General features: G+C 55.8%; 1 protein-coding gene across 1 annotated transcript in view; it reads left to right on the forward strand.

Annotated features, from left to right (window-relative positions):
- The window catches only part of ARHGEF17 (Rho guanine nucleotide exchange factor 17), a 42,875-nt gene that overhangs the window by 18,056 nt on the left and 4,836 nt on the right, over window positions 1–19,983 (forward strand). The window contains exons 2-18 of the mRNA XM_065643529.1: window positions 9,373–9,450; window positions 11,981–12,163; window positions 12,393–12,509; window positions 12,823–12,915; window positions 13,288–13,464; window positions 13,730–13,780; window positions 14,615–14,724; window positions 14,843–14,928; window positions 15,062–15,180; window positions 16,023–16,236; window positions 16,347–16,420; window positions 17,009–17,202; window positions 17,284–17,534; window positions 18,620–18,866; window positions 18,949–19,035; window positions 19,368–19,435; window positions 19,810–19,958. Of these exons, the coding sequence (XP_065499601.1) occupies window positions 9,373–9,450; window positions 11,981–12,163; window positions 12,393–12,509; window positions 12,823–12,915; window positions 13,288–13,464; window positions 13,730–13,780; window positions 14,615–14,724; window positions 14,843–14,928; window positions 15,062–15,180; window positions 16,023–16,236; window positions 16,347–16,420; window positions 17,009–17,202; window positions 17,284–17,534; window positions 18,620–18,866; window positions 18,949–19,035; window positions 19,368–19,435; window positions 19,810–19,958 (2,298 nt within the window). The remainder of the gene's footprint in view (window positions 1–9,372; window positions 9,451–11,980; window positions 12,164–12,392; window positions 12,510–12,822; window positions 12,916–13,287; window positions 13,465–13,729; window positions 13,781–14,614; window positions 14,725–14,842; window positions 14,929–15,061; window positions 15,181–16,022; window positions 16,237–16,346; window positions 16,421–17,008; window positions 17,203–17,283; window positions 17,535–18,619; window positions 18,867–18,948; window positions 19,036–19,367; window positions 19,436–19,809; window positions 19,959–19,983) is intronic.

Here is a 19,983-nt window from a genome sequence, read left to right on the forward strand (position 1 = left end):
ATGTAGGTAGCGATGCCAACGGGTGCCACCATTGGGCACCCTTCTCCCTGCCTTCCCTCTCCTCCCCTCAAAACCCCAATGACTGTTATTTTTGGGGTGCTGCGGCTTGTGCCAGCAGCTGATGGGGGATCCAGGGGTGCTGGTGAGTTGGGGGGGTGCACATTACTTCTTGCCCAGTGGGTGCGGGGCTGGGAGACAGTGGAGAAGGACGGGGCGGGTGGAGAAGAGCGGGGCTGACCTCAGCATCTGGAAAGCTGCGCTCTTGGGCCGTGGCCGGCGTGCGGAAAACCGGGAGGCAAAAAAAACCCTTCCATATTTGGTGAAAGCTGCTTTAGGGGCTCGGCAAGGGCTGGATGGAAATGGGGGGGGCCGGCAACCCCCCCCCATGGGGTTCTGGACTGCGGCGACATGAGTTTTGCAAGGGCTCTGCAGATGTGTGGGGGAATGGATGGCAGCGGGGAGAGGGGCGGAAATCGGGGTGAGCATCAGGGAGGGGGGCACCCATGGTGATGCAAATCCTGATTTTGAGTGCAAATCCCATGGGAAAATCACATTTAGAGGATGAGGTTTTGTTGCTTTGGGAAATGAGGCTCCCGCTGTCTCCCCGTTCCCCGTCCCACCGGCACCGCTCCCGGGGCTGCCGCTCGCCGGGATGTCCAGCATCCTTCCACCCAAAAGCTGCTCCGATTCCTTTATTTTTTTTTTATTCCTGGCTTTTTCTCACACTTAAAAAGCAGAATTACAGCCAGGCCGTGTCCTCTTGGGATGAATCACCGCAGCCGAGAAGTCAAAGAAGGGAAAACAAGTAAATTCTCGGCACATCCATTTGGGGCTGAAGCCGCCCTCCTCCTCCTCTTCCTCCCTGTCCCGGAGGCGGTTGTGCTGCCGGGTTTCTCCATGGGAGCGTCCCTGAACAAACCAAAGCTCCTCTGTGAGCTGGGAGCCTGGGAAAAACCACGACCAAGGGAAAAGCAAACATCTCCAACCCCAGGGCTGCGAATAAACACCGGGAGTATTATTAGTAACCGAAGCGGAGCTGAATCAGAGCCGCTGATTTATGCTCTTATTTCCTTTCAAGAATGTTACGCTTTGGAAAGCGGCTCGGGTTTTTCTTACCCGTGGGAGAAGAGCGAGCGGCTGGGCAGGGAGGGGATGCAGCCCCGGACGTGATGCTGCGCGGCGTCAGCCCGGCTCGGGCACGGCCCAACTGCTGCCACACAGGTCCTGGCGTCCCCTGGGATGGGGAGGACGGGGGTTTCTCCAGGATGTGGGGCCTGGTGGTGTCAAGGATGCAGGGGGCTGGTACCCAGGGATGGAGGGACTGGGACTGAGGGATGAGGAGGCTGGTGCTGGGGTTGGAGGTGACTGGTACCCGGGGCTGGAGCACAAGTGTGATGGGAGCGGCTGAGGGAGCTGGGGGTTCAGCTGGAGAACAGGAGCTGAGGGGAGACCTTCTGATCTCTGACCTGCCTGAAAGGAGCTTGGAGCCAGGGGGGGTCGGGCTCTGCTCCCCAGGAACAAGCGCCAGGACCAGAGGAAACGGCCTCGAGTTGCGCCAGGGGAGGTTGAGGTTGGATGTGGGGAACAATTTCTTCCCCAAAGGGCTGTGGGGCGTTGGAACAGGCTGCCCAGGGCAGTGCTGGAGTCACCATCCCTGGAGGGGTTGGACAGACAGACATGAGGTTCTCAGGACATGGGGCAGTGCCGGGGTGGGGGAACGGTTGGACTCCATGATCTTGAGGGTCTGTTCCAACCAAAATGATTCTATTATGCAGAGATGGCAAGTACCCAGTGATGGAGGTGACTGGTAACCAGGGATGCCAGGGGCTGGTACCCAGCAAAGTGAGGTTGTCCCCTGTCTGGTGGCTTCTGTCTCTCTACCCGTGTGACACAGAGCTGTGCGGGACACATGGCTGAGCCCCATTTATTCCGAGGCGAAGGTTGGAGAGCCCTACAGAACCCAGGCAACCCTCCTGCATAAAAACATCCCCAGAGGAGATAATGTGATTTTTCCAAGCGCTTTTCCTGCCAGAAACCGAGTGATTGAGGAAATATGGAATTGGATGTAATAGCATCGTCCTACTTTAGGTGATGGTGCCAGCCAGGGGCTTTTTTGGCTGCGCGAGTAAGTTTTACGTGTCGGGGTGATGCTGTTTGCTCTTCACATTGGGATGGATTGAAGAGGACCCGGGTTTGTTTCTGAGCCTTTTTTTTTTTTTTTTTCTGGGATTTTGGTAAAAATAAAGCCAAGTGCTTTAAAATTGTTAAACTTGGGTGTTCACCGTGCTCTGTGGGTTCCCCAGGGCAGGGGACTGTCCCCATAGGCTCCCACTATGTCCCAGCTCCCTCTAGTGGGATCTGCCCCCGGGGAAGAAGCATCCAGGGAAAGAAAAGGTGCAGAAATCCCTATTTCTTCCAAACTGGGAGTGGAGATCTCAAGGAGGTGCCGAGATTTAGGCTGCTCCTAGCAAAACCCTGCTACAAGACCCTAGGGAATCCCTCCCGCAGCGGGGAGAAGCCGTAACAGGGAAAAACAACTTGTATTTATTTATTCTTCACGTTTTGGAGGGGTGGGAATAATTTTGCTTGAAGGAGGATGGGCTCCTCCTTTGGCAGCTGCGGGAAGGATGAGCTGGGAAAACCCCGAGTGGCAAATCCCACTCCCAAAATGGTCCAAAACACTTGAGATTTTTCCAAAATCCATATTTTTTTTGCCCAAGAGCGAGGTCTCGGCGTCCAAATCCCTGCAACGGGGCTGAGCCCTGGCACAACTCCTTACACCGCTGGCCTCGGAGAAACGCTGCGTGTTACGGGTCCACAAAGGGAATTTTGGGGTTAAATGGCATCTCCGGGGATACGGAGATTCCCCCCTCCCACGGGATGTGATTTTAGCATCCCAGCTGGGTGGTGACAGCGCGTGTGACACCCGCCCGCATGTCCCCGGCTTCGGTGACACAGTTCCCATCGTCAGCGGGATTTGAGATGCGGGTTCGGTCCTTGGAGTGGCTGTGAGCAGCATCATTACATGTGCCAATGTGCACATGGTCTCAGTCTGGGCTCAAGGACCAGAGGCAGCCACGACAGGGGTGATTCCTCATGGATGTATATGCCTGCTCTCCCTTTCCCTTAAAACCCTGTTTCTCTTTAAAAAATGGAGTTTTTATGAAGTTTTTAGGACTTTTTTTCCGTCGATGCCTCTTTGTTTGCAGGGGGTGGAGGCAGGATGTGATTTGCCGGGTCATTTTTTTTTAATATTTTAAGACGTTTTAAAATGCCTAAGCTCCTCCTGTATCACTACACCTGGGTGGGGAAAAGCAAAATGATGGATTTGCACCAGGAGATTTATTTAAAAATAAAATAAAACAAGCTAGGAGAGCTCCCGTACTTCTTCGGGAGGCCAGGAGGGGTTGGGAAGTTTGTACTTCTGATGCCAGAGGGAAAAATTGGGGAAAACCCCTTCTCTGATCCCCTCCATCTAAAGTTTGGGGTGCTACTGAGATCTACTCCATCTTTGGGATTTTGGGAGCATCTTCGCGGTGCTGGTGTAACCCTTTGGGATGGGGGATGAGCCTCTTGGCTCCATCCCAAGGGATCAGGGTGCTTTTCCCAGGAGGTTTTGGAGTTTTTTTGGGGTGGGGAGGAAACACCCAATTGCAAAAAAAAAAAAAAACAACAACAAAAACAAAACAACAAGCTGGTCCGAAAGGAAATCTAAAGGTGTTTACAAAAGAGCCGCACTGCTAAAAATAACCGGGCTCATATTTTAGACGGTCCTAAAAATAGGCAGCGCTGTCGGAGTGGCCAAACACTCCCAGGAATTTCCTGTGGGCTGCGGGCCGCGCAGGGGGGTCCGGGGGGGTCCGGCGGGGCCGGCCGGCGTCGCTCCGGCTTCTTTCTTTCTTTCCTGGGTGACGGGGTGAGATAAACCTCGGTTGGGCCCCTCGATGCCCAGCGGGATCCAGCCTGGTTCCTTTGGCAGCGATGGGTTTAACCCTTCTCCGTCCATCCTCCCTCCCTGGTGATGTCCCAAGAGGTTGGCGCGGCTTGGAGAGCGGGTTTTTCAGAAAGCTCAACCTTAGTAGAAGACACTGGCGAATCCACTCGCCCGGTTAAATGAAGGGATCGACTCGAGGGAGATATTTGATGGAGGGATCCCGCCCCCCGACCCGGGACAAGCGATCCCGTGGGAGGGCTGCAGGGGGTTGCTGCAGGCGGAGCGGCCGGGTCACCGTCATCGCAGCGTCACAGCTGGGGCTGGGGTTGTGCTTTGAGTGGGGCAGGGATTGCAAGAGGAGCGGGGTTTAGGTTCGCAGGCCGGGCGGAACGGGAATTGCAGTGCGGATGGGCCCGGGGTTGCAGCTCTGATGAGTCTGGGATTGCAACAGGAATGGGGCTGGGATTGCAATAGTAATGGGTTTGAGATTGCAATAGGAATGGGGCTGGGGTTGCAGTAGTAATGGGGCTGGAATTGCAACATGAATGGGTTTGGGATTGCAATAGGAATGGGGTTTGGGATTGCAATAGGAATGGGGTTTGGGATTGCAATAGGAATGGGACTGGGATTGCAATAGGAATGGGTTTGGGATTGCAATAAGAGTGGGCCTGAGATTGCAACAGGAATGCGGCTAGGATTGTAACAGGAATGGGTTTGGGATTGCAATAGGAATGGGTTTGGGATTGCAATAGGAGTGGGCCTAGGATTGCAATAGGGATGGGTTTGGGATTGCAATAGTAATGGGGCTGGGGTTGCAATAGGACTGGGCCTGGGATTGCAACAGGAATTGGTTTGGAATTGCAATAGGAATTGGTTTGGGATTGCAATAGGAGTGGGACTGGGATTGCAACAGGAATTGGTTTGGAATTGCAATAGGAATGGGTCTGGGATTGCAGTAGGAGTGGGACTGGGATTGCAACAGGAATGGGTTTGGGATTGCAATAGGAATACATTTGGGATCGCAACCCAGATGGATCGGGAATTGCAACCCAAATGAGCCCGGGATTGCAAACCAAGTGGATCTGGGTATTGCGATCTAGATGGATCAGGGATTGCAATGGTGACGGACATGGGGTTGCAGCCCTGATGGGTTTGGGATTGCAACAGGGATGGATCAGGGATTGCAACACGGATGGATCAGGGATTGCAACCCAAGTGAGCCTGGGATTGCAACCCAGATCAATCAGGAATTGCAATGCAAACAAATGCAGGGTTGCAACTCTGGTGGGTCTGGGATTGCAGGCCTGATAGCTCTGGGGTTACAGCCCAAATGGGTCCAGAACTGCAGCCCGGGTGAGTCCAGGGTTGCAACCAGGTGGGTTTGGGATTGCAACCCAGATGGTTTTGGGATTGCAATGCAGACAGAGACGGGGTTGCAGCCCTGATGGGTTTGGGATTGCAATAGGAATTGGTTTGGGATTGCAACCCAGATGGACCCAGGATTGCAAACCAAGTGGATCTGGGATTGCAAAAGAAGTGGATCTGGGATTGCAAAAGAAATGGGTCTGGGATTGCAACCCAGATGGGTCCAGGATTGGAATCCAAATGGACCCATGTTTGCAGTCCAGTTGGCTCTGGGATTGCAATGCAGATGGGCCCTGGATTGCAACCCTGCTGGGCCAGAGATTGACACCTGGATGGCTCTGGGATTGCAACACAGATGAACCCAAGGTTGCAGCACGTGTAGGTCTGGGATTGCAACCTAAATGGGTCTGGGATTACAGCAGAAATGGGTCTGGGATTGGGTCCTGGAAGAGCTCAGAATTGCAACCGAAATGGAACCAGGGCTGCAACCCAAACAGATCTGGGGTTGCAACACAGATGGCTCTGGGATTGCAACAGAAATGGGTCTGGGATGACCATGGTGCTGCAGAATGAGTTGCAGGAACTGCTGATTTGCAAACAGCCTCATTACCCCTAATGCAATTAGCTGTACCAGGTGCAACGCAGGCACTCATCATGCCCATCCCGGGTGCTGCGGAGTCCATCCTCCCTCAGCCCAGTGAGGGGGTGTATTTAAGGCTGCTGCACCTCCCCTCTCATTATATGCACTGAGTTGGCTGTTCTCTGCCGTACACCCCAGGGAGGGTGCTGGGGAGAGGGCAGGATGGGTGCTATGGACCCCCCCCGGCACCCTCCCTGGGGTGAGATGCTCATTATCCTCCTTACCAAGAGGAAATAATGCTGGCTGCAACAGGAGGACGCAGCCCTGCTGCACGCCGTTACTGTGGAAACGGGGTGAGCGGCTAATTAGATTTAATTAACAAAGCAGGAGGGGAGCGTTCCAAACAGATCCGGGCAGGGTGCATCACCTGGCAAGTAGGGATGTAGGTGATGATGTGGAGCTGGGGGGGGCGGGCGGAGCAGACTCGCTCCGTGCCTCAGTTTCCCTGTCTGTAACATCAAGGAGGGGGACACAGTACCTGGAAACCACCCCCCTCCATTGACGGGGATCATAAAATTATAGAATATTTTGGGTTGGAAGGGACTTTCAGAGCTCATCTAGTCCAGCCCCCCTACCACGAGCAGGGATAGACGCCCCGAGGATGCTGAGCATCCCAACCCAGCATCATCTATACACCCTCCCCCTCCCAAAAAAAAAAAAAAAGCCATCCCCACCCCACCATACAGTGGCTCCACCAGCATCTCTCCCCCAGCAGGATCCGGCCCTGCCTGCATCTGCGCGCGTCTGTGCGTGTGGGCACGGCTCTGCCTCCAGCGCCGCTCGCTCTCGCCTGCCCGTGCCTGGGTAGCACCCGGGGCCGGGGGGGGACCCGCGTGCCGCCACGGACGCAGGCACACGCATCCTGCAGCCGCGCTGTGGGAGGCCTTTTTTATATTTAAAAAAAAAAAATATATATATATATATATATATACACGTACACAGAACCCCATCGCTATAAATAGCTCCTCCTTGCTGCATCCCGGCGTTCCAGCTATTCTAAAGGGGGAACCTGGGGGTGTATATATATATATATATATATATTTAAAAAAAAATATATATATATAATAATTTTGATTCTTTGGGCCGCGTGGGACGGACCGACCCCCCGGGACCCGCATGCTGCAGATGGTGAGGACTCTGGCGCAGTTCACCATCGCGCTGGAGGAGATGCGAGACATCGGGGACGGCATCGACGCGGCCTTCGCCGCCTCCGGGCTCGGCGGGGCGGCCGAGGAGCTGCCGGAGAAGGGTCGCGGTGGGACCGAGGTGATGAGAAAAGGGACGGGGGGGGGCTGTCGAGGGGGTGTCTGGTGGGATTTGGGGGGGATATGTTGGGGGGATGAGTGGGTGCGTCATGTTTGGACACGTGCGCGGGCAGCGGGACCCGGCACTTGCGGGGTCTGGACCGCGATTGCCGTGGTAACGGCGGCTCCATCCTCATCCTCAACCCGACGCCCCCCCGGGGGTTCTCCGAATTGCAGGGAGGTGGGGGGGGGATGTTCCTACCCCAATGGGGGGGCTGGAGCCATCACCGCCACCACCCCCGATGCTGATTTACACCATTGCTGGGGGGGAAATGCCCCAATTCCCATTGCGGCAGGGGCTGATCCCCAGGGTGCTGAGCATCTGGGGGGGGCAGGATGAGGCTGGGGGGTGGTGGGGGGGTCCCCAGGCAGAGCAGATGGAGACCGAAGCACCATCAGCCCCACAGCGGGGGGACTATGGGATGGGGGGGGTACGGGATGCAGGGGGCATAAGGGATGCAGGGGGGTAAGGGATGCAGTTGGGCGCATCCTGGGTACTGCTTCCCCCTGCCAGGATGGGGTGTTACCCCCCGTCTCCTGCTCATCCCAGTGGGAATTTCCCTCCCCCCCTGTGGGAAAAAATCCCCTTCCCAATGGCCGGGCCTCATCCTGCATCTCCCCCGCACCCCCCCCCGCAAATCACGCGGTGTGCGGTGCTGAGCCTGTTCAGCTCGGGGATCTGACCCTTGGCTTCAGTCTTAAGCGGGGATGGCTCCCAAAAAAGCTGGGAGCATCATATTGAGGTGGAAAACAACGGGTTGGGCGAGGGTTGGGGAAACTGAGGCAGGGTGGTAGGTGCATTTCAGCTCATAATTACAACAAATTAATCCACCAGTGAGAATTTGAATAAACTTCAGGCTGTGATGAAGTAGGGAGGTCTCAGCCGGCATCCTTGATGACATCACTGTGTTTTGCGGGGGGCAGGTCTCCTGGGGTGTGTTTGACCCATCACCATAATATTTGGTTCTGGACAAGTAGTTTCATCCTTGCTTGGCTGAAAAGACCAATATCAGCTTGGTGAGTGAGTGGGGAAACTGAGGCACGGCTCTGGTCTCAAGCACCAAACAGGATCTGGCTCCCTGGGAACCTCTGGGGAGATGGTGGCCTCCACCCGTGGTGAGGGTGGTCCTTCTGTGGTTGAAGAGCAGCTTCATGGCCCCTGTGTCCCTGCTGGGAGCACTGGGGGACACACATCCCCACATGGCCGGGGGGACATGGGCTCATTTCATGAGGAGATGGGGGACTTTGGTGGCTCTGTCAGCCTGCATTGCAGCAGCAGGTCGGAGGAACCTGGTCCCCACATGCTGTGGTGGCCCCATGGGACATCCCTGCACCCAGGGCTGCTGGGGTGTCCAAGCACCCAGGGCCTTTAGAGGGTCCTTGTCCATAGGGGCTTTGGGACTTCTGTGCACCCTCAGGTTTTGGGGTGTCCCTGCACCCATGGACTTTGGGGTGTCTTCATTAATGGGACACTTCGAGTGGCTCTGTGCTCGGGTCCATCAAGCATCTCCACACCTGGGACCTTTGGGGCATCTCTGCACTCATGGCCTTGGGGATTTCCAAGCCCTCGTTGGCCTTTGGGGTGTCCAAGCACCCATGGTCTTTGGGGTGTCCAAGCACCCATGCCTTTTGAGGTGTCTCTGCACCCAGGGCCTTCAGATGGTCTCCATGCCCAGGACCATTGTGGTGTCTCCATGCCCAGCACCTTAGAGCATCTCCTTTCCCAGGGCCTTTGGAGTATCTCTGCACCCCAGACTTTTGGGGTGTCTCTGGAGCACTTCCGTACGCAAAATTTTTGGGGTGTCTCTGAACTCAGGGCTCTTGGAGCATTTCTACACCCAAAACTTTGGGGATATCTCACACCCAGGGTCTCTGGAGCATCTCTGTACCCCAAATTTTTGGGGTGTTTCACACCCAGAGTCTCTGGAGTGTACCCACACACAAAACTTCTGGGGTGTCTCTGCACCCAGAACCCTTGGAGCATCTCACACCCAAATCTCCGAGTCCCACAACCAAGAAGACCCTGACCCATCTCCTCCCCAAGGCTGGTGGACCATCCCACACAACCATCTCCCTGTGCCCCCCACCACCCCAAAAACTCATTTTTGTTTCTCTTTCCACCCGGGCAGGACATGAGGAAACACGTCATCATGACGCTGCTGGACACAGAACAGTCCTATGTGGAGTCCTTGCGCACCTTGATGCAGGTAACGTGACATGGCCAGGGATGTGACACCCCAAAACACATCATGGTGTGACCGTCCCTTGCTTGTCACCGTCCCCAGGACCCCAAGCTGGACCCCCAGTTGCGAGCGCGCTGTCAGCACAGGGATAGATTGGGGATGGGCGGAAGTGGAAATGTTGGGAACGGCGAGACTGGTGGTGGGAACAGCATGTCAAGAGTGTCAAGAACAGGGTTTGGAGGTCACCTCTGTCCCCTAAATCAAGCCTATAATGTTCCTGGTGGTTTGTCACCTGGGGGACGTCATGTTCCCCAGCCCTTTCCCATGCTCATCCCTCAAAGTTCTTCCTCATGTTGCACCCCATCTCCTGGGCTGTTGCTGATGGCAATCCCACCATGAGGGACCCTTGTCACCCCCTCTTCCCACATCCCCCCATTTTCTGCTCGGTGTCATCAGCTGCAGCTATGGGCCAAGGGGTTTTCTGGGTCCTTTTTTTTTACTGAGCTGGTTCCAACCCCCCTGGAGCTTCTTGACCCAGAAGGTCCACCCCACGTTTTAGATGTTAATGAAGGTGTTTCAGAAGGTTAATGGTGGTCAACACCTACAGAGTAGGTCACGTTGGTGTACATGTTGGTTGTCCAACCACATCGCTGTAGGTAGAAACACCAAAAAAATAGAGCTCTGCTGAGCTAGATAAGAAGTGGTGCCTGTAGACATTTCCTGGACATGTCCATGTCACAGTTGGACTCAATGATCTTAAGAGTCTCTTCCAACCAAAATGATTCTATGATTCTATGAGGGCATGGAGCACCCACCATCCCAACACCTACCTTTCCCAATAAATCCCCTGTGAGGATGTCCCCGTGGTGGACCCAGATGTACATTGCCAGATGTTGCTGCAGGAGGGAATGACCCTTCGAGGCTATTCCTACTGCAGATATTGACTTGGAGGGGTGAGAAGACCCTGGTTCTGGGGCTTCTTTTGGAGTCAAGTGATGTCTCTGCTGGTCTTGGCAGGTCATTGTGATCCTCTGAGGTGACACACAAGGCTGGTTGGAGAGGACAAGTGTGCTGGGACTCACCAGTTCCCCACTGGAGGGACTGGTTTGACACGGGTGGGAGCCATGGGGTGTTGATGCCTGAGCTCTTGCCCATGGGACACATCCTGGCATGGTGCAACCAAGGGTCCCTGGCTTTCTGTGGGGGAGTCACAAAGCTCCAGATGCCCCTAGCTCCCCCTCTCAGCTGGGACAAGGTGCTTGGATCCGTGTCATGGTCTGGTGACACGTACCATGGTGGCTACCAAGGACAGGAACCACCTTGGAGCATCATCTTCCAGCCAAGCCAGATGGTGCATGGGCACCGTGTGCCGAGGCAGGGGCTGTCTCTGTCCTCTCCCATCTGGTCTCGTCTCCCCCAGTTTCATAGCGGGTGGGATGGATGGCACAGCCCAGCCCCACTCTTGCTGGAGGTGGTGGCCACAGCAGAGCAGGTGAAGCCGGTGAGGAGCCTCAGGAAGGATTTGACCCTTCTAATTTGGGTCTCCACGAGATACCTACCATCAACCTGAGGAACCTCATCCTTGGGGGGTGATTCCTCCTTTACCAGCTTGCATGGAGATATCTGAAGCTGCTTGAGGTCCTGTCCTCACCACTCAGCCCTGTGGTCACGCCAACATCCTGAAGGACACCAACACCCTGTACTGTTTGGGCTGAGGAGGAGACAAGGCCTGTGAAGACCTTCCTCACCTTGCATCCCCCTTGTTCCTGGGGGTGCTGCTCTGCCCCATGGCAGGAGGAAAGGGCTTTTGTAGCAGAGCCGCCCAGCCAGCCTTGCAGAAGATCTGCTCTTGTCCTACTTTTCCTGCTGACCTTGAGCATCACTCGTTGGCCATTGCCCAAGAGAGGTTGCTGAGTGAGGTGGTCCAGGGCTTGACCTGGGTGCATCCACCTCACTGGCTCCAGCACCTCCTGGTCCCAAACATCCTAAATCCCACTGGGAACCCACCGGTTTTTGGAACTCGGGGCCATGCTGCCATGGTTCCCCGGCTGGGTCAAGTTCTGGAGCAGATGAAGGTGACCAAGGCTCATGACAGCAAAGGTCTGCAGCCTCTCAAGGCCATGGCTGGGCAACAGAAGACACCATGCTTTGGGGGTTCCTCATGGAGACCTGTCCCACTACCCACTTGGGGATGCACTGGCTGGGGTGGAATGGGATGGGATGGGATGGGATGGGATGCAAAACCTGCTGAGACCCAGAGCTGTCTTCTGGTCCTTCTGATGAGTCCCTATTCCTGGAGGTGCTTAAAAGATGTTAGATGAGGTTCTTAGGGACATGGTTTAGTGCCAGTGTTGGGTTAATGGTTGGACTTGATGTTCTTGGAGGTCTCTCCCAACCAAAATGATTTACAATGAGTCCCACAGCCCAACATTCACTGGGGGAACCCACTCCTGCAGGATTCCACCAATCCCGTATTTACAGGGGTTGAAAAGCTCATATTGAGGAGGTGGGAGAAGAAATCTATGGGGACCTCAATGCCTTGGTGTACTTGCAGGGTTACATGAAGCCACTGAAGCAGCCAGAGAACTCGCTGCTGTGTGACCCGTCGCTGGTGGATGAGATCTTTGACCAGATCCCTGAGCTGCTGGAGCACCACGAGCAGTTCCTGGAGCAGATCCACGACTGCGTGCAGAACTGGCACGAGAAGCAGAAAGTGGGCGATCTCCTCGTCCAGTCGGTAGGTCCCTCACAGGGTGGGTTTCCTACCCAGGGAACCCAGGCATTCCAGCTCTTGGCCATGGCCTCAGCAGGAGATGTTTTGGAGCAGGAGACAGAGGAGTGATTAAATGATGAGCCAAACATGTCTGAGATGGAGAACAAGAGCCAGGATTAGCCCTTGGAACAATATCTCCCAGGAAGTCCTTGCTGGACCTATTCCCTCTTTTTTTCCTCCCCTTTTCTCCCAGTTTTCCAAGGACGTGCTGGTGAACATCTACTCCGCCTACATCGATAACTTCCTCAACGCCAAGGATGCCGTCAGGATTGCCAAGGAAGCCCGGCCAGCCTTCATGAAGTTCCTGGAGGTGGGTCCTGGTTCATAGATGGTTCTGTAGATGTTGGCCAAGGTTCAGACCCACCTGCAAGGCTGCTGGTGGGGCAGTATGGGGCTTAATGGGAGTAAACTATGGTTAAACTGGGATTTTTCCTCCCACCTTCTTCTTGTTTTTATTGCAAAGAGGTCAGGTTGGGATGAGCTAGAGTCACTCCAGATGGTGTAAAAAAGAGTTGTCCCAACCTCAAATGAGTGTTGCTCCAGGTCCTGGGCTGGTAGGACGTTGGATCCTTGATGTGTCCCACTTCACGGTCCCGTCTTTGTCCCCCACCGGTGTTTTGCAGCAAAGCATGCGGGAGAACAAGGAGAAGCAGGCGCTGTCCGACCTGATGATCAAACCGGTGCAGAGGATCCCACGTTATGAGCTGCTGGTGAAGGTGGGTGCTGGCCGGTAGAGACACGCTTTCATGGAATCATAGGATGGTTTGGACTGGAAGGGACCTTCAAAGCTCATCTAGCCCAAGGACATCTTCCACTAGATCAGGTTGCTCAGAGCCCAGTCCAACCTCACCTTGAACATTTCCAAAGATGGATTTTGGGTGTCTGTGCAAGGTGTTGATGTGCTCAGAAGCTGGTGGCCTCCCTGAAGGTGGCGAAGACCAGTCTGGTGGTGGTCAAAGCTCAAGGCTTTGTTTCTTTGCAAAACCTTTCCTGCATGGGGCTTGTTTCCATCCCCAGCAGCCAGTGACTGGTTAACCTGGGAGTGTGGTGGCATCACTGGTGACATCCTGGTTGTGTCCCAATGGTAGGACCTCTTGAAGCACACACCAGAGGACCACCCCGACCACCCCTTTCTCATCGATGCCCAACGCAACATCAAGCAAGTGGCTGAGAGGATCAACAAGGGCATGAAAAGCGCGGAGGAGGTGGAGAGGAACGCCCGGATCGTGCAGGAGATCGAGTCCCACATTGAAGGGATGGAGGACGTACGTATGGGTCTCTTACCTGGGGTTGGTCTTCTCCCCAAAATGCAACTATTTCTGCTCTTTCTGGGTCATGACAGGGTGGGCCACTTGTTTTCTCCTCCAGATCCTGCTTTCCCCATCATCACTTGGCCTTGGTGGGCTCCTGAGGGTTTGGGAATGGGCCAGGGTGCCAGATCTGAGCCAGCGGGGTGTGGGGACTGCAGGGACAAAGCCTGTGAGGGTTCCCCCCAGAGCTCCCTGCTCATGAGCCTCCTTGTCCCAACAGCTCCAGGCCCCGCTCCGCAAGTTCCTGCGTCAGGAGATGGTGGTGGAAGTGGTAAGAGTGGGATGGTCCCTTGTCCCGTGTCCCCTGAAGGGCCATGGCACCGTGCACTGGACAGGGCAGTGGGAGGCTGCGATGGCGGGTCGTGGGGTGGCTTTGTGCCCAGGGGAGGCCATGGGTGGGTGGAGGGATGGATGGATGGACATACAGAAATATGGATAGAAGATGGATGGATGGAAAGATGGGTGGATGGAAAGATGGGTGGATGAGTGGATGGATGGATGGATGGATGGAAGGAAGAATGGACAGATGAATGGATGGATGGATGGATGGATGGATGGATGGATGGAGATGGTTGGATGGATGGATGGATGGACGGATGGATGGACATACGGAAAGATGGATTGATTCATGGATGAGTGGATGGATGGATGGATGGATGGATGGATGGATGGATGGAAGAATGCACAGATGGATGGAAGATGAATGGATGGATGGAGACAATATAAAGTTCCCAAGTTCCTGGGGACAGATCAGATGGGTTTGGGAGCAGGCAGGAGGCCAGGAGAGCCCAGAGCAGCCCCAGGCTGGGGGTGGACAGGGGGGCTGGAGGTGAGGACTGCAGGTGTCCTGGTGACCCCATGCTCAGCATTACCATGGCCCTGGGGCTTCCCTGCAAGTGGGACCCTGTGGCTTTGGTGGCACAGCTGTTGCACCCTTGTCCCCTTTCATCCCTGAGAAGACACAGCCAGTCCCCATGCAGATGTTGGCCTGGGACACGTCCCTCCCTGTGCAAAGGCAAGGCATGGGGGAAACTGAGGCAGGGAGCGCTCGCAGCACCAGCAGTGTGGGGACATTAACCCCTTGGTGTCTCCCGTGGCTCTGCAGAAAGCGGTGGGTGGCAAGAAGGACCGCTCCTTCTTCCTCTTCACGGACCTGCTGGTGTGCACCACGTTGAAGCGCAAGTCGGGTTCCCTCCGCCGCAGCTCCATGAGCCTGTGAGTACCACCACACTTGGGGGACAACCACCCTTAGGATTGTCCTTGCCACCTGACCTGGCTTGAGGGTGCTGGGGACATGGGTGCAGCTCAACCGTCCCCCTCTCCAACCTCGCAGGTACACGGCGGCCAGCGTGATCGACACAGCCAGCAAGTACAAACTGCTCTGGAAGCTGCCGCTGGAGGATGTGGACATCGTCAAAGGTCTGTCGCTGCCTGCTGGAGTGTCCCACCCCACCCCAAAAGCCATCGGTCATCCCCCAGATGGCCTGGAGAAGGTTCCTCTGCATCACACTGGGGAAGAAGGGGTTAATGCCACGTGGGTGTCCCCACACAGGTGCCTCGCAAGCCACCAACCGGGAGAGCATCCAGAAAAGCATCTGCCGCCTGGATGAAGACCTCAACACGTTGGGACAAGTCAGCAAGTTGGCGGAGACCCTCAGCTTCCCCCACCAGGTATGGGGATGATGGCCCTGGTGCTGTGTCCTGGCTGGACACATTCCCCATGGGACCACTTGAGATGTCCTCAGCTAGAGAGAGAACCCATGGAAGGGCTGGTGGCCATGAGTGTCCTCAAAGTGCCCAGATACCACCAACCCCAAAACCTCAATAGGGTTGGGGTGGCCTCCAAAGGATGCACAGGAATGGATGGGGGCAGCATGATGTGGTGGCCCTGGTGCTGTGCCCTGGCTGGACACAATCCCCATGGGGCCAACTGGGATGTCCTTAGCAAGAGGGAGAACCTGTGGAAGGGCTGGTGGCCATGAGTGTCCTCGAAGAGCCCAGATGCCACCAGCCCCAAAACCACAATGGGGTTGGGCAGCCTCTGAAGGATGCTTGGGGACAGAGAAGGACAGCACCACATGGTGACCCTGGTGGACACCTTCCCTGTGGGACCAACTGGGATGTCCTCAGTGGGAGGGAGAACCTATGGAAGGGCTGGTTGCCATGGGTGTCCTCTAAGGCCCCAGATGCCACCAGCCCCAAAGCTACAATGGGGTTGGGGCTGAAGGATGCTTGGGGATGGATGGGGGCGTCATTACATGGTGACTCTGGTGCTGTCCCCTGGCTGGACATCTTTCCTGTGGGACCAACTGGGATGTCCTCAGTGGGAGGGAGAACCTGTGGAAGAGCTGGTGGCCACGAGTGTCCTCAAAGGGTCCAGATGCCACCAGCCCCAAAGCCACCATGAGGCTGGGGCAGCCTCTGAAGGATGCTCAGGGATGGATGGGGCGTCATCACACACATGGCTCATGGTGACCTGTTCCTGAGAGCTGAAGCGTTGTCCCTGTCCCCAGAGCCTGGACGATGTGATCAAAGACCTGATGGCCGCCATCCACCGGGAACTAGCAGAGAAGCAATCCCTGTCCTTCAGCATGGCCTTCCCCCCCAACAAGGTGGAGCTCAGCACCACCAAAGCCGACGGCACTGAGTCCTTCATCTTTGAGTTCCCCAACCCCGACGCCAGGCTCAGCTTTGAGCAAGCCTTCGAGGATGCCAAAAAGAAGCTGGGTAACACCAGGGACCAAGGAGGTGGACATGGTGGTGGGCTCAGCATCATAACCCCAACTTTAGTAGACCCCTTTCCTCCGTTTCTTCATCCTCCCATTTGATTTTTCCAGCTTCAAGCAAAAACTGCCTGGACCCGGAGTTCCTCAAGGCCATCCCCATCATGAAGACGCGGAGTGGGATGCAGGTACGGAATCATGTAATCATAGAATGGTTTGGGTTGGAAGGGACCTTCCCAGCTCCCCCAGTGCCCCCCCTGCCATGAGCAGGGACATCTGCACCAGCTCAGGTTGCTCAGAGCCCCGTCCAGCCTGGCCTGGGATGTCTCCAGTGATGCTTCATCCACCACCTCTCTGGCCAACCTGGGACAGGCTCTCATTGGGTTCAAGCATCCCACAGGAGCTGCAGAATCATAGAATCATTTTGGTTGGAAAAGCCCCTCCAGATCATGGAGTCCAACCGTTCCCCCAGCCCTGGCACTTCCCCATGTCCTGAGAACCTCATCTCCATCTGTCCAACCCCTCCAGGGATGGTGACTCCAGCACTGCCCTGGGCAGCCTGTTCCAATGCCCCACAGCCCTTTGGGGAAGAAATTGTTCCCCACATCCAACCTCAACCTCCCCTGGTGCAACTTGAGGCCGTTTCCTCTCATCCTGTCACTTGTTATTTGGGAGCTGAGGTCCTCTCCATCCCAGTGGCCTTGCTGCCAGATACTGAGAGCTCTTATATCATTCCCAAATGACCCAACTCATCCTGTCTTTTTGCTCTTTTGCAGTTTTCTTGTGCTTCTCCCAGCCATGGCAGCCCGGAAAGCTCTCACGAAGTTTGGGTTTGCAACAGCGATGGTTACGTGGGGCAGGTTTGTTTGCTCAGCATCCGAAAGGAGCCCACGGTGGAGGCGTGCATCGCCGTCTGCTCCGCCAGGATCCTCTGCATCGCCTCCGTGCCCGGCCTCAAGCGGACCTATAGGTAGGACATTCCCACCAGTGTGGCAGAGCTGGTGGGTACAGGGACAATACCGGAGCTGGTTCTTTCTCCTCGTGGTGGCAGGGACCGTGGCGAGGCGGTGGGCAGCCCCTCCTCGGAGGTGATGCCGGCGCAGGCGGAGGACACGGGGCCGCAGCCGTGTTTGCACATCTCCATCTCGGGTTCGTCGCTGGAGCTTTCGGAGCCGGTCGATGGTGGCAACAGGGAATTGGTGCCGTTTGATAGCGATGACACGGATGACGAGTCCTCGCCCAGTCCCTCGGGAACGCTGCAGAGCCAAGCCAGCCACTCCACCATCTCCTCCAGCTTCGGCAGTGAGTCTCTGCTTAGGAAAAAAATGCACTTCTTTGCCCCCAAATCATAGAAACATAGAATAGTTTGCATTGGAAGGGCCCTCCCCAGCTCCCCCAGTGCCCCCCCTGCCATGAGCAGGGACATCTGCACCAGCTCAGGTTGCTCAGAGCCCCGTCCAGCCTGGCCTGGGATGTCTCCAGGGATGGTTCAGCCACCACCTCTCTGGCCAACCTGGGACAGGCTCTCACCACCCTCAGGGCCAACCATTTCTTCTTCATGTCCGGCCTGGATCTCCCTCCTTTAGTTTAAAACCATCACCCCTTGTCCTGTCGCAACAGGCCCTGCTCCAAAGTCTGTCCCCATCTTTCTCCTCGGCCCCTTTTCAGTCTGGAAAGGCCTCACTGAGGTCTCCTTGGAGCTTCTCTTCTCCAGGCTGAACATCCCAACTCTCAGCCCATGCTCACAGCAGAGATTCAAAGGGGCCAGGAGGTTGGAGGACCAGGGCCAAAGAAGGTCCCTCTGCGGGACCTCTGCTCCATATATGACACTGTGAGGACCTGTTAATCATTTCATTTTCACTGCAGCTTTAAAAGACGTGAGATACTTAGTATATACCTATAAAAAATAAATATGCATCAAGCTAGAAATTCCTTTTATAAGGGATGCAATTTTTTTTCCCATGGTTGCAAATTGCATATTAAAATACCTTGATGCCAGGCTCTCACCAGCCTCATGGGGAAGAATTTATTCCTTCTATCTAATCTAAATCTCCCCTCTTTCAGTTTAAAGCCATCACCCCTTGTCCTGTCGCAACAGGCCCTGCTAAAATAATGGGCAGCTCCATCATTTTGTCCATTCCTCTTTGTGTTCCTCAAGGGATTTGGCTTCTGAGCCAAAAAACTCCCATGAAAAAGAGATGCTGGGGGGCATCAGCCCAGCCCCATGGTGCTTTGGGTAAAAATTGGTGGGTTTTGGGGCTTGACATCCCTACGTCCTTCCCCAGACTTGACAGAGCAAGGGGACCCATCCCGTCTTCCCCATCGCTTTGGTGGGTGTCAGCTGGTCCTGGTCTGACCCGTTCCTTCCTCCTGCTCCTTGTCCACAGATGAAGAGATCCCGAGCTGCAAGGAGGCGACGGCAGAGACGACGAGCTCAGAAGAAGAGCAAGAACCCAGTTTCATGCCCATCACCGGCACCTACGGCCAAAACCGACACGGCGAGAGCCCCACAGACGGGCGAGCCCTTCGCCGCTCCAGCCGCGGCTCCTTCACCCGGGGCAGCCTCGAGGACCTTCTCAGCCTTGACCCTGAAGCCCATCAGAGCTCCATGTGGCTGGGCACCGAGGATGGCTGGTACGTCCCCAGGATGGGGGGACACACACGTGGGGTGGGCCCCGATACAGGGTGACACTCAAGCTTTGATCATCTCCCGCAGCATCCACGTGTACCAGTCCTCGGACAACATCCGCAACAGGAAGAACAGCATGAAGATGCAACACGCCGCCGCTGTCATGTGCATCTTGTAAGCGGAGAAGAAGGTTTTTAGCTCTGGGATGTCCACAGTGAGGTGGTTTGGGTGGCTGAGTGGGGCTTTGTGACTGGTTGGCCAAGAGTTTTTCATAGAATCATAGAATGGTTTGGGTTGGAAGGGCCCTTCCCAGCTCCCCCAGTGCCCCCCCTGCCATGAGCAGGGACATCTGCACCAGCTCAGGTTGCTCAGAGCCCCGTCCAGCCTGGCCTGGGATGTCTCCAGGGATGGTTCAGCCACCACCTCTCTGGCCAACCTGGGCCAGGCTCTCACCACCCTCAGGGCCAACCATTTCTTGCTCACGTCTAACCCTTTTTTCCCCACAGGTACCTGGATAACCAGGTTTTTGTGTCGTTGGCCAACGGGGAGCTTGTTGTGTATCAGCGGGAGGCAGGTGAGGCCAGATCGGGGTCATTGGAGGGTGCTGGGGGGGTTAATCACAGCCCCAAAGTGGTGGCTATGGGGTGGGTGCTTGGGCAGCCCCCGAGGAGGGGTGCTCGGGGTGCCGGTGGCTTCCCTGCCTCTGCAGGAAGGGACATGCCTCGAATGATGCTGAAGACCTCAAAATCAGCATCAGGAGGAGGGGTGCATCCTCCTCCCGGTCCCTTCCTGGGGCTGGCATCCCCTGGGGACGTCAACTCGTGTCCCTTTTAACAGGGGACCTGGAGATGGGCATCTCCAGCTGCCACATCACATCGACCAGGTCAAGATGGGGATTTTTTGGGAGGGATGCTTTAACTACCCACCCCACTCCCCCCACCTTCACAGGCCGCTTCTGGGACCCCCAAAACTCCAAGTCCCTGTCCCTGGGCTCACCGGGGAGCCCCATCACCAAGATGGTGGCGGTGGCGGGGAAGCTCTGGTGCGGCTGCCAAAACCGCGTCATCGTCCTCAACACCACCACGTTGGCGCAAGAGGTACCACGGGCGACGGCGGGAGGTC

This window comes from Caloenas nicobarica, chromosome 1 (assembly GCF_036013445.1).
Source record: "Caloenas nicobarica isolate bCalNic1 chromosome 1, bCalNic1.hap1, whole genome shotgun sequence".
Lineage (NCBI taxonomy): Eukaryota > Metazoa > Chordata > Aves > Columbiformes > Columbidae > Caloenas > Caloenas nicobarica.